The 15428-nt window shown below is 38.7% G+C and overlaps 2 protein-coding genes across 4 annotated transcripts in view; both read left to right on the top strand.

Annotated features, from left to right (window-relative positions):
* Positions 1-993: 993 nt before the first annotated feature.
* odad3 (outer dynein arm docking complex subunit 3) lies at positions 994-9072 on the top strand. The gene is made up of 13 exons (XM_058641308.1): positions 994-1164; positions 2320-2441; positions 2568-2645; positions 2887-3078; positions 3189-3290; positions 3562-3687; positions 3997-4119; positions 4707-4856; positions 4934-5094; positions 5185-5341; positions 6414-6563; positions 8779-8866; positions 8940-9072. Exons 1-13 carry the CDS (start codon positions 1062-1064, stop codon positions 9062-9064), a joined length of 1677 nt encoding a protein of 558 aa, XP_058497291.1. The 5' UTR covers positions 994-1061; the 3' UTR covers positions 9065-9072.
* A 534-nt stretch (positions 9073-9606) lies between these two features.
* rgl3a (ral guanine nucleotide dissociation stimulator-like 3a) overlaps positions 9607-15428 on the top strand; it is a 29654-nt gene continuing 23832 nt past the window's right edge. Inside the window, exons 1-2 of one of the 3 annotated variants that reach the window (XM_058641304.1) lie at positions 9607-9684; positions 12826-13089. In XM_058641304.1, the coding sequence (XP_058497287.1) occupies positions 12895-13089 (195 nt within the window). In that variant the 5' untranslated portion in view covers positions 9607-9684; positions 12826-12894. Of the gene's footprint in view, positions 9685-10362; positions 10822-12825; positions 13090-15428 lie in introns of those variants that run through there. The other 2 variants (XM_058641305.1, XM_058641303.1) reach the window with 2 other exon arrangements.

Genomic DNA, 15428 nt, shown 5'->3' with positions numbered 1-15428 from the left:
GTCATCGTCTCATTTCATGTGAAATCATTTGAAATTTGAAACATAAATCATCATTATTAGTTTCATGTATAGAATTATAGAATTAAGAGAGGTCAGGTGTCTAATAATTGTGATTTTTACAATTATAAGCACTTTACATTGTTGTGTCTGCAATTTGTAAACATTAATAGTCAAATACAAGCATTTGTTGACATAAATATTGATCAAACACATCGTATTATATAACTGGAATATTTTCCCTCTTTAGCAACGAATAATCAAAATATTCATATGTAACCAAAACTGAGGAACCCTTTGTTGTGTTTGACACACACCATATAATTATTAGACACATTAATATCTGTCTTTCTGTCTTCTTATACATTTATATTGCTTGGATTTTTTTATGTGCTGTATTCTTATGTTGTAAGAATATAATATGTGTTTTCTGAATATAGTAAAAGAGAGACTTTTGCAGTTTAAGGCTGCAACCCACATCATCCAATCCATCCAATCCAATCCAACTTTATTTATACACCAGCTGAAACAAAGTGCTGTACATCAGAGATAAATAAGACAAATCAAATATAATATGACATCATCAACCTAACAACAAACAATAAAATACTGTAGAAAGTATAAATACAACACAAGTGAACAAGTCATACAATAAAACTATAAAAAAGGTCAAAGACAATGTTGAAAGCCAAAGAGTACAAATGGGTTTTAAGATGTGTTTTAAAAGTGGACAATTGGAAACTAAACTTAAACACAGTATAAATGTAATATTTTATTGTAATTGTATAAGTAATTTTCATTTTACATGAAATAAAATAAAATATATGGATAACTCCATTGTATTTGATGGAGAAAAAAATCAAATGACTCTTATCTTGATTTATTTGATCTTATTTAAATGAAGGTTCATGATCACCGTACGTCAGCGTCTCCACGAGCTTAAAACCTCACTCTGTTCTAGAGTAAGTTTACCGGTTGCCATTGGCAACACGGGCTGCGGCTACGGCAGCTCCTGCTTCTCGGTGGAACTCTCCCTGAATGTGAGGAGATTTCTTTGAGATTCTATGAATCACAACAATAAGAGAAGAATGTCTTTGGGTGCGGACGCGGTCAAACACCCGCTGCACGAGCAAATCATGGAGATGCAGCGGAAAATACAACTCCTGGGTAAGAAGTTCACTTCTTCATTCATGACAACCAAGCGGCGTCCATTTTCTTTGTTTTGTTTGACTATTGGCGAGCTGCCATGTTGTGCTTGCTTTTATTGTGTGATTGTTGTGTAACTATGGTGATGATGATGAGGGTTTAATGAAGAACAAAGCATTAGTTTACTCTACATATCACATAATGTGATCGAAATCACAAATCCACAAGGTCAGTCATTAATCTTCACCTCTTCTGTTTCTAATACACACACAACCCTCTTATGTTTTAAACTTTCTTTCCCTTAACTTAAAAATAAGGCAGTTATTTTTAAATCTATTTATTTCCAATGATTTTAAATACAAAGTCTGAAGGTTTTAAGGTCATACTATTTATTATTATTATAGATTAAGTACAGACTCTTTGTGGAAGATCCAGAATTGTTCTTGAAAAACACTTAAATTCAAATTAAAGTAGAAAACACAACAAATGGTTTATTGTACTTTTGATATTTAATCATTTTCTTACAACATTTAAGGAATTTTTTAGCCTTTTTTTGACTGACAAGTCTGTTAATTTGTTGTTGTTAAGACTTTGAAATAAAAACAAATGTAAAGCAAAGACATGTGAACATTAGAACAATGTAAAACAATAAATGTGGAGAAACACATTGGGTGAAACATTAAATCACCAATCAGCCCACAAGATGAATTTTTTTTGCTGCACTGGAATTAAGTTGCAGGCCAGATTGGAAGCAATGGGAGGCCAGACCCGGGCCGAGGTCCTCCAGTTGATGATCCCTGCTCTATAGTATACTTTTCAACATCAGCAACACAATATGACACAATAACAGCAGACATTTTCTATGTTGCAGATCCATTCAATATTTATAACATATTTATACAGTTTAAGTGTCTGTTATCGCTCCCAAGGGTTTTATTACATGTACTCTTTCAATTTCAACTCAATTAACAAGTATTTTTTTCACAATTTGCTCTGACTCAACAAAATACTTAATATTATAATATAATAATATTATAATAACACTTTCAATTCCCTGTAAAAGTGCTCTCTTTATTCCTAAACCTCTGTAAACCCATCATCAAGTCAAAGAGAAAAAGTTGTATTTCTTTTCATGGACCGTTTGCTGTTGATGTAATGACTGATTTTTCCCACTAGAGGGCGACAGAACTGCATACTATGAGAGCTCCCAGTCCAGCATTAAGAAGAACAGAGAGTCCATCCATCAGCTGAGGCAGGACAACAAGAGGCTGCACAGGAAACTGGCAGAGGCCAAAGCTGTGAGTTATGAACGAGGAGAAGTCAACACATTATACTGAGCTTTAGTTGTTTGTTTAATCATAAACAAAACAGAACAAAACATAAATACTTAAACCTGTATTCCACTCTGGATCTGACTCTGACAGGGTGATGAACACGTCATCAAAGTGGCGTTTCATAACAGAGGCTCGGAGAAACATGCCTTCCGCAACATGTCAGGAAAGGTGAGAGGAAGGCCAATGAAAACTCTCTGTGTGTGTGTGTGTGTGTGTGTGTGTGTGTGTGTGTGTGTGTGTGTGTGTGTGCTCTACTTCATATCAGTTCACGTTTAATTGTGCAAATTAAAATATAAAAATATTCAATAAAATATAAATACATTTTATGTTTAAAAATAATAAAAAAAAATAGTTTTTAATTTAAATTAAAAAAAAAAAAAAAACAGGTTTAACCTTCTTGTAACCTCAGGATGCTCAGACCACGCTGGACCAGAAGGTGCTGTCTAAGATGAAGCAGCTCAACGCCCTCAAACACAGCAGCCAGACGTACCAGCAGCGTCTGGATGAGCTGAGGACCGAGTACAAGAGGAAGGTGCCGGACGACAGCAGCGGAGCGCAGGCTGCAGACACGCGCACTCAGAGAAAGGAGGAAGACGCCATGGTAACCTGCCGCTCCAGCTCATTTAGACATGTCCTGTTGACAGACATGTAACAGTGCTTTGTCTGTGTGTGTGTGTGCGTGTGTGTGTGTGTGTGTGTGTGTGTGTTCAGAAACTGCGGGCGCTGGAGAACAGTCTGGAGAAGGCCCAGTTCAAGTGCAAGGAGGCTGAGAACATCATGACCAACTATCTGAAACTCAAAGCTCACCTGCAGGTTTGTTCTGCACATGGTTTGAGAACCCGTTGCTGGAGCACATTTTCTAATTTGTGTCTAAAAACACTCTATTGAAGAGATTTATTTAAGGTTTATGTCAACTTATTCACCATAAACATACTTAGTTATTGTACACATATGGGAATCAGTGTGAAAACACCTACATCATGAGTTTGAGGTGTTCTGAAAACAGACGCAGTGGCTGCTCACTGTTGCTTTGTTGTGCCTTAGACTCACATTTACAACACTTTTCTGCTGCCTTCACTTTCAGGAGGAAAGTCTGAGCTTCCAGGGCCAGTTGGACAGCCTGGAAGCTGAGATCCTGAAGCACAGAGAGGAGCTTCACGGCCTGCGGGTCATGAACAACGACGCCCTGATTTCTAAAGAAGCTGCAAAGGTAAATAACTCCTCTCTCTCTCTCTCTCTGTGTGTGTGTGTGTGTGTGTGTGTTGCTGTACAACATACATGCATATGTTTCCAGGGACGACATCACAGGGATGAATCACTCATCACTGCTGTGTGCTGTACGGTGTGAGTCACCAGTTCAGTTTGGACGTTATTGTTCCAAATCAGTGCACATCACAGTGCACAAGCATCAGTCAGATCAAACCATGACCATCATCGACACCATACTTTCTTTTTTCCCCCCTCTTCTTTCTGTCACTCAGCTTTCATCATTCATTTCCCTCTGTTTGGTTGTTGTTAGGCAGAGTTACAGCAGCAGGAGGAAGTGTTCAACAAGGAGCGGAAAGAGAGGGAGAGTGTGCTGGCCAGCTACAGGAGGAGAGTGGAGGAGCACAAGGCCCAGGCTGAGAAAGTTGACAGAAGGGTGAGACACACACACACACACACACACACACACATGATGTATGCTTTTATTTTGGGATGAAGTCACATATTTTCTCATCGGCCATGTTCTCCTTTAATTAAAGGTCCAGAGAATTAGTGACAGATAATGGTGATTAAATAACAATAACGTTGGCTTCACACACGTGTTCATATCTTTTGACCAAACATTAAAAAACGATGAATACAATGACAGAAGGGTACAAAAGACATACAAAGCTTCCCATTTAAATGAGTGATACTAGAAAAGTATAAAACACACACTCAGTATGAAATAATAAACCCATCTACAAACTAACAGGAAATAAAAACAAACTTAAAAAAAATTGGAACAAACATGACTAATAAAATAAAAAATTGTATCTGTGAAAATGAAGCTAATTAGGTTTGAACACTCTCCTCTTACTGTATGGGTCTTATATTCAATATCTGCCAGTAAACCCTTACTAAATACGACACACTGGAACTACGACTGTATATGTGACTGACATGAAGAAACAAGAGTAGCGAGGAGCTTACCATTGTATCTTTATTTAAAACGCATGGAAAACATGTCATTTTGACCGTCAGGCTCAGAGAACGGCCATGCAGCCAGACGAACTGAGCAGCGAGGTCCAGCGCAGCACCACCAGGATGACGGGGGAAGAGGAGAAGTCCATCTCCGTCCTGGAGGAGACCTTTCACCGCGTCAAGGAGGCCACTGGCGTCACAGATATACAGGTATGCACGTTGGACCTTAAGTTACCTTACCTCACCTGACCTTCAGTGGTGGACTAACTCCTCTTTCTTGTGTGTAGGAGATAGTGCAGTGCTTTGTCGCACAAAAGGAGACACACCAACATCTGGAGAAGCTGAAAGCAGAGAATGAGGAAGTCCTGCAGCAGCTGAAGGAGCAGAAGGAGCTCCTGCACCAGCAGTTCCAGGATATGAAATATTCCGGGGAGAACAAACTGTCCAGGTGAGACAAAGGAAGAACATGTTCCCTGTAACGCTGTTGAGCAGTGCTCAGTCTCTCTCCCTCTGTTTCCATCTGCTCCATCTTCAACAGTAACGAGCAGACGCTGGAGGAGTGCGAGCAGCGACTGCACGCTCAGAATCAGAGGTGCGAGGCAGCTAAAGAGAACCTGGACTGGCTGGTTAAAACCCTCAGCACGGTCCGAGCCGGCGTGGAGCACCTGGCGGACAAACTCCAACACATCGCACTGGTAAATACTTCAATGTTTTTAAATCTTAAATAAAAGTTGAGAGTTGTGGGATTCATCTGTGGCCAAAGACGATGCTGGTCTTTTTGAAATCAGGGAAGCGTGTCAGGTAAGTCCTCGAGAAATGATAGCATTGTTTTTGCCATAACTCAGATGGCCACTGGGGGGCAATAGAGGTTCCACACTAGAGCTTTAAATAAACTAAATAGGGCACAGGTAGCAAAAGCCAATAGGCGACCTCTAGAGAGGGAGAAGAGAAAAGAAAAAGTATAAACTAAATACTAAAGAGTGAAACATGTAATTGGATGAACCAAAAATAAAATATTAAAATGTAGTCTGAGCAGAATTTCAGTTTCTGAGAACAACAAATGTGTAAGTGTATTGGCCTCATTATCTTTCTTTGTGTTGATCATTTTAGTTTTCTTTCATTTACTCACAAGAGTTCTGTGGAAAATCAAGCTTGTGTCTGTGGCAAGGTTCTAATAGTTTTAGATTCTTCATTAGTTTTAGTTTTTATTTCCTTTTGACTTTTTGTTTTTAAAATGAGTTAGTGTTGATTCAATTTTAGAGCAGGTTTGCTAGTTTTTATTAGTTTTTCTTTTTTATTGTAAATGCTTAGTTTTAGTTTAGTTACTTCACTCCATTAGTTACTTGTTTGTGTTTCCGCACTTGCACTTGCCAATATGACCAGCAGAGGCCGCCAGAGGCGTGTTGCGTGAATGGGGTGAAGTCTGCCATCTCTGATTGCCTTGTTTTTATTCGTTTTTTTGTAACATGGAGTATTTGCCAGGTGCAAGATTTAAAAAGGTGATTGTGTCTCAAATAAAACCTTGGAAAATTTCCAGCAGAGAAAAAATGAAACACACTTCATATGAACCCGAAAGTATTATCTGTGAAATGACGATGATGAAGATGAAAAGTGAGCACATTTTCACTACAGTTTTAGTTCGTTTTGTAAACACACAATTCAGTCTCACTTAGTTAAACTCTAGTGTTTGTTTTTATTTCTGTTAATGAAAATGTTTGTTTGTTCTGTGGAAAGTCAAGCTTGTGTCTGTGGACCACCTCTCTGCAGAGTGAGGACACCGTGGCCGAGTCTTCTCCGGACTCTCATGACTTTGTGCTGGAGCTGATGACCCAGTGTGAGATGAAGTTGCAGTCGCTGCAGGAGGAGCTGAAGGGAAACGACCTGGCTGGCATCATGAAGGAGATGGAGGAGGAGGAGGTGAGGTTTTTAAGCCGGAGATTTGACTCAGTTTTAATGAGGGGTGTGTGTGTGTGTGTGTGTGTGTGTGTCGGAAGTGCTCGGAAACATCTTCGGATGAGTCACCCTGAACATACCGTTCTCGTTAATACAATGTTGGCACCGAGTATGTGCACATGTAATTAGGCGTCTAAATCGGTGCCTAGTGAACGTCACGTATTCACTGATAAACAACAAACAATGTAAACAATGTAAACTCAAACGCATCATCATGACATGATCATGCATGTGATTGAGGGGACGTCATTCAGTGTTACACACAGCTGTAACAAATACTGACTCTGCTGCTACTGTACATTCAAAGCTCATCCTTTTTTGGTAGGAAAGTGTCAATTTAGGCAAAATTAAATTCAAATGAATGATCTTGGTGAAGTCTGCACAAAGTAAAGCTTAAACATCAACTGTTGTGGCATCACACATAAAAATTCACATTTTGCCCATTGCCAAGCTAAGATTTTTTCCCAGACGTCACCTGCAACCAGCTATCAATCACATTAGTGTCCACTCATTATTATTTCCCGTGCTTTATTGCCTATTTTCCTCCAAATTGGAACAACATTTACAAAATTGACATCATGTTCTATCGAAGAAGAGCTGAAACTAGAAATTGAAACCATTAACCTGTCAGGAAAATGTCTGTGATGTTGTAAACTATGTGGGAATTGGGCGTGTTTTCCTTTACGACTTCCATTTCACCTGAGTTTTGTGGCTATATGTATATAATTGCTTTAAAATAAGCCTTTCATATGTACTTTAGGCAAGGTGGACAGAAGCCAGCTCGAACACACAAACAAGAACATGTGTTTTTGAAACCTAAGTTTACAATGCAAATGAAAAAGAGCTCCGTGGTGCAGCGTGACGCACAAACACAACATACACAACATGGCTGAGCATGTGTGCTTGCATGCACTCAGGCTCACACAGCTCATCAGAACACAAAGGCAGCGATCAGATCGACCTCCGGTATTTGTTCTTGGTCACTAACACTTGGCCACATCGGTGGATATCAGTGTGTACATTATGAACAGGCTCCACGTACCCGTGACACTGACATTATATTACCCTCAGATCCGTTTAAGCCATCATGTAAGACTCTCTTATGTAACCTGAGGTCTAGTAAAATAAGCTTTTACCTGCAGAGAGAACACAGTAACAACATGACTCAATGATAATACTCATCATAGTGAGTGAATATAATAGCTGATTCTATGGAAATTTGTTTAAGCCTTAGTGCTCAGTGGTAAATTGCAGTGGGAATAAAAATAACACAACTCTTATATGGACACCCATCTTCAGGCTTATTATGTGTTGAGTCAAAATTATGATGCATTTTATATCGCTTTTGTTTTTTAGTAGTGATAATTGTGCAGAAGTCAACTAAATAGACTGTTTTTCTTCTATTTTTGTTCATAAAATCGAGCCAAGCGAACTTTGAAATGTGACGTATTTATGTCAGATTTTTAAAAATGTGAGTACTTTTTTTGCTCAGGTGTGTTTATATAGTTAATTTAAAAAACAAAAATCATGTCATCAGATTACCTATAGGCTGTGCTGGAAAAAAAGAATATAAGACACTCTATATTGCACATTGAGCCTAAATGCTCTGTGTTCTAAGGGTTAAAGAGGGCGTTTTGCACAGCAGTCATTTTGACTGATTTAGCGGGTAAATCCACAGGTTTTACTGATCACATTAACGACGATGTTGTTTTCTACTGTGATCTGTCAAAATGGTTGCTGTAGATTCACGTTAAGTATAGCATTAATTAGATTGAATTAAAATGAGGTTTATATAAATGAACAAAACTCAACCAACAGTCTATACATGACAAATACATCTATGAAATGTTATATTGGTCATGTATTGATCAGTTTTGTGAGATTTTGAATTATTCTTTTAATTTTCACCACTTTCGTTTACTGCTGATAGTTTTTTTTTTTGTTTTAGGTTTTTTATCAAACATGTCATTGATAGAATATGTACACACTGGATGTACAGTAAAAGTACTGTATGTCTACAGTATATATGTCTGTATATGTATGTAAAATATGTAAAATAATATGTTTTTTTAGATGTAATCAAAAATAAAAAAGCTTACTTTGGTGACTGCAATACTTTGTCTCACGGGTGTTCTTCGCTGCTTCTTGACCGTTTGTGTCTCTCTCTTACTTTGTGCAGTTTTCCGTCAGGATCGAGGGGAAACTGCCGGATTACAACACCAGAGTCATCCATCCCGACGACCCGAGACTGGACCTGCTGGACAACGGTGAGTTGGAAGCCACGCGTGCACAACCCACGACTACAAAATCACTCAAAGTCACCAAGTGTTTGTGTCTCAGAGGACGAGAGCGAAGAGGACGACGCTGACCTCGTCAGCCGGGAGGCACTGAAGCGTCAGTCTCAGCTCATCATCGACTCCAAGTCCAAGAAGAAGCCGTGGAAGAAGAGGAAGGGCAAGTTCTGATCCAGCATCCTCATCCTCAAGACTCGAGACAAATGGCTCCGAAACCAAAAAAACAAACAGATGTGAATGTGCAACTTTTAAATATAAACAAATGTTTTGGTTTTTGTGTTGCCTGGGCAACAGCAACACTGAGCTCGTACAGTGAGGCTGGACATTATAATTATGATGAGATAACGTTACATTGTTTCTGTTCACGGAGACTTAACAGAGGCAGAATAATAACATCAACAAAGGTTACACACTGTATGGAATTAGATATTTTCAAACAACGCTTTTCACAAAGCAAACAAAAAATGAACCACAACATCAAAATACACAAATTGCAAATTATTATTATGTATTTTAATAGGTTTGAAGCGACAGCATTTATACTGTTTATGATACATGGTAAACAGAGATTTCATTTGTGTGGATTTTTTTTAACTTAGTGACCAATCAGTGAGAGGAAGTGGTGCTGCACTTCCTGGTTCAGAGTTTGAATCATGGCTTCTGCTGTCAACTGACCATGTGAGTGCCTGTGTGTGTGTCTGTGTATGTGTGTGTGTGTGAGAGAATGTTTAGGTCTGGACAGGATTTAAATCTTAAAACTAAAAACAACCCTCAGTGTAAACCTGTGACAGGTAAGAAACATTATCTAAACTTCAGTTCACACACACACACACACAGCATGGAGCTGGACTCATGTGTTTTCTCTTGAATCAAAGTGTTCTCGTGCCTCCTGGATCTGTCTGTGGTTTTATTCTAATGAGGCGACCTGGAGCATCAGACAGGCCACCGTCAATTTAGTCAAAGCTGTGATAATTATATACCGAGAGAGAGAGAGACTGAGAGAGCAGGGAGGAGAACACTCCTGCACCGCTGCTCACAGCCAATAATCATCACACCCTGGAGTTATGTAAACAAACTCAAGACTGATGCATCACTGGTTTGCATTAAACTTATTATACAGTGCATGCACAACATGGGCTCACCATGGATGCTATTTAATTGACAGGTAAGGGTTTTATGTCCCCTTGCAAAAGTTTGTTTATAATATTTGATCATTTTCGACAAAATGAAGCATAGACCTGGAAGTTAATACAGTATACAACATTGAAAATATGAAGATTCATTTTTGGCAAATCCAATCACATTTCCTTCTCTTGAAAGATGTGAACATGAGATAATGAACCAAACAATTTGAGTTAGAATCTTTTCACTCTGTTTATTCATTTCTTTATGAACTTACACATAAGACATAAGACATAGAAACAGAAAAAAACAAAAAAAACATATATATATATATATATATATATATATATATACAATATTTACATCACTGTGTCACTGTATATGTGCCAGGACTGATAATGGATTTTTTTATGTGAGTAAAAGTTGTTGATTTAATTAGGAATTATATCCTCCCACATAATCAGATCAAGTGTTAAATAATAGTCATTGTGTCAGTCTGTGGCCAAGGTGAGAATGAAAGGTGGAGGATCTTTGTGGTTTATTCTCATGAGAAAAGGGTGTGTTACGGCTGCACAATGGGATGTACAAAAAAAGCAGTGAGAGCATGCCAACACACACACACACACACACACACACACACACACACACAGACACACACAGAGCATCATCCACCCACAGACACGAAGAACAAGCCGTCCTCTGTGATTAACGCCTGAGTCTCGCTCCAACCTTCACGTTATTGTCTCTGCGCTTATCATTGTGACTCTGCATGGATTACAACTCATATGGACCCGGTCAGGCTTACAGTTAAGTGACTGTTTTCTTTGAAATAAATGAGTTTTCAGAGTATTATGTTGAATGTTTTTGTCAGGATATGTTGCAAAAGAAATAAGGTTAAAGATGGTTTGTTCTTTACATATGATATTTGCTATCGATAAGAATCAATTGTTATAGATATACTCTCTCGTTATAGCTACTGAGATGCTGTGTTACATACACAGATCAGACATGACAACAACACAGCTAACTGGTTTTAATAATGAGGCAGAATAATTCATGTCTGTGCCCTGTTTTTAAAGTAAATTCATTCATAACCACCACCATAATTTCATTTAAAACTTATTTTGTCATAAAACACACTCATCTAAGGCTGGGCGATAATTCAATAGCTAAAATGATGGCAAGATTTTACTTTAATAGCAGTAAAGTCATATCATATCATGTTGATATAATGACGGAGTATTGTGTGAACTTAATGACTAGGAAGTGTTTGTCGTTTGCTGCCTGTGAAGACGTTTAAAATCACACTTTAATTAACTCACATTAATTAGAATAACTATTGATATCCACTTATTTTAATACTTAAATTGTGACAATTCCTTGAGCCCATAACCACTTTTACTGATCAGTGTCTAAAACTTGGCCAGGGACCTACAGATGTGTCACTGGACATCATTTTTGAGGTCAACAAATAAGTTTGCAAGAGCATATTTCACAATCCAATCCAAATTTATTTATAAAGCACTTTTAAAAACAAAGTACTGTACATCAGAGATAAATAAAACAAGACCTAATAGACCGAAGAACAAACAATACAACAATAAAATACTGTAGAAAGTGTGAAGACAACACAAATAAAGTCATTTTAAGATGCATTTTTCACTATCACACATATTTCTCCTGGAAAAAATTTAGTTTACCAAGTCAAAAATAATCTGAGTTGTAACAAAAATATAAATAGTCATAAATTATAATTGTAAATTTGTTTGTGTAGGCCATTTTTAAAACAAAGTGCTTTACAAAAACCCCCCACAAATTATGAAAGTAAAATGACCGAAACTAAGATGTTAGCAATACAAAAAGTACCAACAGTTAACGTAAAAACATGCAATAAACGTGGGTTTTAAGAAGAGATTTGAAAAGAAACGACACTGATCCAGGCACAGAGCTCCACAGCTGACGGGCCGGGACAACAAAGGCCTCTCTGGTCACAAAGGCAGGATTTTGTCTCATGTCTCACACACAGTCTGACCATTCAAAGCTTTAAAAACAAGCAATAACACCTTAAAGTTAAGTCTTGCACACTCGAGGATTATCTTTATGACCTGGTCTATTCTGAATATTACGCCTGATGCTGGAATGAAGTGTATTGCAGAACTGAATAGCATTCGTTTGTCATCGTTTGTCCCCGAATGAAAAGTATGTGTGTATGTTTGGTGAATACAATTCTAACACTGGCTTGTTTTTGCTCTATATATAATGAGAATGATTGTTTCTTTTGTAAATAACTGGCAGATATTCAAAGTTATTCTGGAAGAAATGTCAAAAATCACTTATCTAATCACAGAGGACATTTTTCTGGCACTTTTATGGTTTAAATAAGCAGGACATTTTGAGGCTTTAGGTGTTAAAGGGGTAAAGTTTGCATCCTGTTCTGAGAATACTCCTTTTTTTCTCTGTTTTATTGTTTATGTCATCCTTTATTGATGTCCTTTATGTCGTTTCTTTTGCACAGCGCTTGGTTGTTCTGCGGGAGCACCCTCAATTTCATATTACTACAATAAAGGCTATTCTATTCTATTCTATTCTATTCTATTCTATTCTATTCCATTGCCCTAATTTCTGTCCCAGCATAATCTAATCTATATATTTACACTGACCCTGTTTTAAGAACAGATCTTAAGATTCTGCATGAACATGGAAGCGGCTGTTGATGTTTGCAACAAAGACAAAATTACAGTTTCAAACACTCTGACTGTGGCTGACTGTACTCTTCGTCCTCCTCCTCCTCCTCCTTCTCCCTGACACAGATTACACAGCAGGTGTGGGAGAGATCTGACACAGTGTGTGTGGGCCCTACAGTGTGAAACAGAGCGGAGATGAAGATCGTTCTTCCTGTGTTTGGAGGTGGCGATGGAGGGGAGTCCCGGGGCCTCCGCGGTAAAATGTCGAGGATGAGGGGGATGAGGAGGCTGAAGTGGCTCAGACAGAATCATGTGGACGCTCACGTGTACTCAGAACCCGGCGTGTGGCTGAGGAGCTTCCACCTGTTAGACACTGATGCTCTGTATGAGGTGAGTTACTAGTGTTTTCCTCTATTCACGGTATGAGCTGCTGTTTGAGTCCAAAAAGCTTTGGTTTTTTTTGCCTTTTACAGCTTTGTCTCCATAGTTGAACTAAGTTAGGGTGTCATGAAGAATCTCCTTTAATCAGGGTTGTTTTGGAGGCAGTCTCCTTTTCATTTCTGACAGAAAGTACATAAAACAAACAGTCAGATGACACGTGCGGCCCCTAAAGAAATGGAATAATAAAAATAGGTTTACATATGAAAAGGGAGAGGTAAAAAACACAACAATAGCGGAACATGCAACTGAAAACAAAAGGTTCCACTTCTCCGTCGTAGATGGATACAAACGGGCATTGTTATATTTTCAGGCATTAAATGAAGGCCTGTGTTAGTTCACACAGGACACGCTGGTCATATGCTGTCCCTGCTGTAATCAGTTGACAGCCACAGACACAACACTCCTGTTCTCTGCCTCTGCTCAGAGAGAGACGAGAAGTTTCACATGTTTTCACACGGAGGGTTTTGTGCTGCTTATCCGATCCAGAGAGGATCTGAGAAGTCTGACTGCTTTTCCAATGTTTTCTTGTGGTTTACTGTAACTGCTGGAAGTTCAGTTGATCCATTAGGTTTTGGTTTGGTCAAACTTTATTGTCCACGTTGTCTTTGGCTACACAGAAAACAATATCATTCACTCAGTGGTCACTTTATTCTGTACGTAGGACAGTTAGGACACTTGTAACTCGTCGCCTTTAAGGTTTGATGTTTTGATGTCTTTTGCAAACCTTGGTTGTAACAAATGGTTATTGGAGTCACTTTCTATGAACAGTTCTAGTCCTTCTCCTCTGACCTCTGGCATTCATTCTACTCACTGAATATTCTCTCTCTTTTTTTGGATCATTTGCTGTAAACACAGATAATTGTGTGTGAAAACACAATTTCTGAAGTACTAATGTGAACCAGGCCACGTTTAAAGTCTTTCCCTATTCTGATGCTCCGATTGAACTTGAACTTGTTTTCACAAGCAGTTAAACATGTGTACCTAATAAAGTAGCCAACGTAGTATAGACAAAAATAGGAAGCAATCAGAGAGTCCACCAAGGCCATCCAGGTTTCTAGATCTGGATCACAGACAGACAGACAGACAGACAGACAGACAGACAGACAGACAAATGCTGGCCACAACAATATTGAGAAAAAAGGACATATCATAATTCAATCATAGACAAATAAATACATTTTCACAGACACATTACGAATACAGCATACTGTAAACATGAAGTTTAAGAATTACAGTGTACAGTGTTATGGGGGGGATGGGAATTAAAAAGAAAAATGGGAGTTTTATTTAAAAAAACACATACATTCAGATTCAGAGGGCTTAAAATGGAGCTGTTTGAAAAGAAAAAAAAGAGATTGGCGCAGCTCCCCCCGCGACCCTCCTGTGGAGGACAAAGTGGTAGAAAACTGATGGATGGATTGTGTTTACAATTAGATTGAATTCCCTTGCGAGTCAGCCGTGCTGATGCACAGCACAACATGCACTTATTTATCAGTATCTGTGATGCATCATCACCTGTCACATGATCAACACTGTGGGAGATTCCACAATATTTTCCCACTCATGGTGTCATCATCATCATCATCGTCAGGGGCATCGAGGGCAGTTACTCAACACAGAGAAGGAACCACCGCAAACTCTCCACGAGCGTGTTTATTCCACGTTTTCATGGATCCGAAACCATTTTCACCCTGTAAATATTTGACAATATTACAACAACCTTTTGTGCTGGTCCTGCCACCACGTCACCGCTCACGCGTGTAATTGTCTCTAATTGCGGCCTCTCCTTGCATCGCTGTCTCTGCTGTTTTTGTTCAGCCTGTAGGATGATGGTGGATTTTTTTGTAGTTCAGAGAAAGAGAGACAGTAACTCACTCATTAGAGAAACAAGCAGCTTATTCTTCCCTTTCAGCTACAGTCAAAGAGAAGTGGCCTGATTTAAAAGCATCTCATCGGCTCTGTTTGTCAGCATTCCTGTGATTGAATGTGAATCTGAGAAGGAAACGTTGTTGTTTTTGGATTTCTTAATTTAGTCTCTCCTCACAACAGACCTGTTTCATGTGTTATGTTAACACATCACGGCCTGGAACATGCGGTATGAGCAAAGGCATTGACAAAAACTGTCCCGACTGGATTTCTTTGTGTAACACTGTGTTCTCAGTGTGTGGATGTTGGCCTATGGTCAGCTCTCTTGTTGCTCTGGTATCTTTCATGAAGTCTCTATCTGCAACACTATTACTGGGAGCTAGATAGTGAATCTGATGATGGTGGAATATTTATTATTATTA

Source organism: Solea solea, chromosome 10, assembly GCF_958295425.1.
Source record: "Solea solea chromosome 10, fSolSol10.1, whole genome shotgun sequence".
Classification (NCBI taxonomy): domain Eukaryota; kingdom Metazoa; phylum Chordata; class Actinopteri; order Pleuronectiformes; family Soleidae; genus Solea; species Solea solea.
The sequence above is the reverse complement of the archived record's forward strand: the minus strand, read 5'-3'. Positions and strand labels throughout refer to the sequence as shown.

Coding starts and splice junctions, on each gene's coding strand:
- odad3 (XM_058641308.1), top strand. CDS start 1,062: ATGAATCACAACAATAAGAGAAGAATGTCTTTGGGTGCGGACGCGGTC. Junction 2,646..2,886: donor TCCGCAACATGTCAGGAAAG/GTGAGAGGAAGG, acceptor TTGTAACCTCAG/GATGCTCAGACCACGCTGGA. Junction 3,291..3,561: donor AACTCAAAGCTCACCTGCAG/GTTTGTTCTGCA, acceptor CTTCACTTTCAG/GAGGAAAGTCTGAGCTTCCA.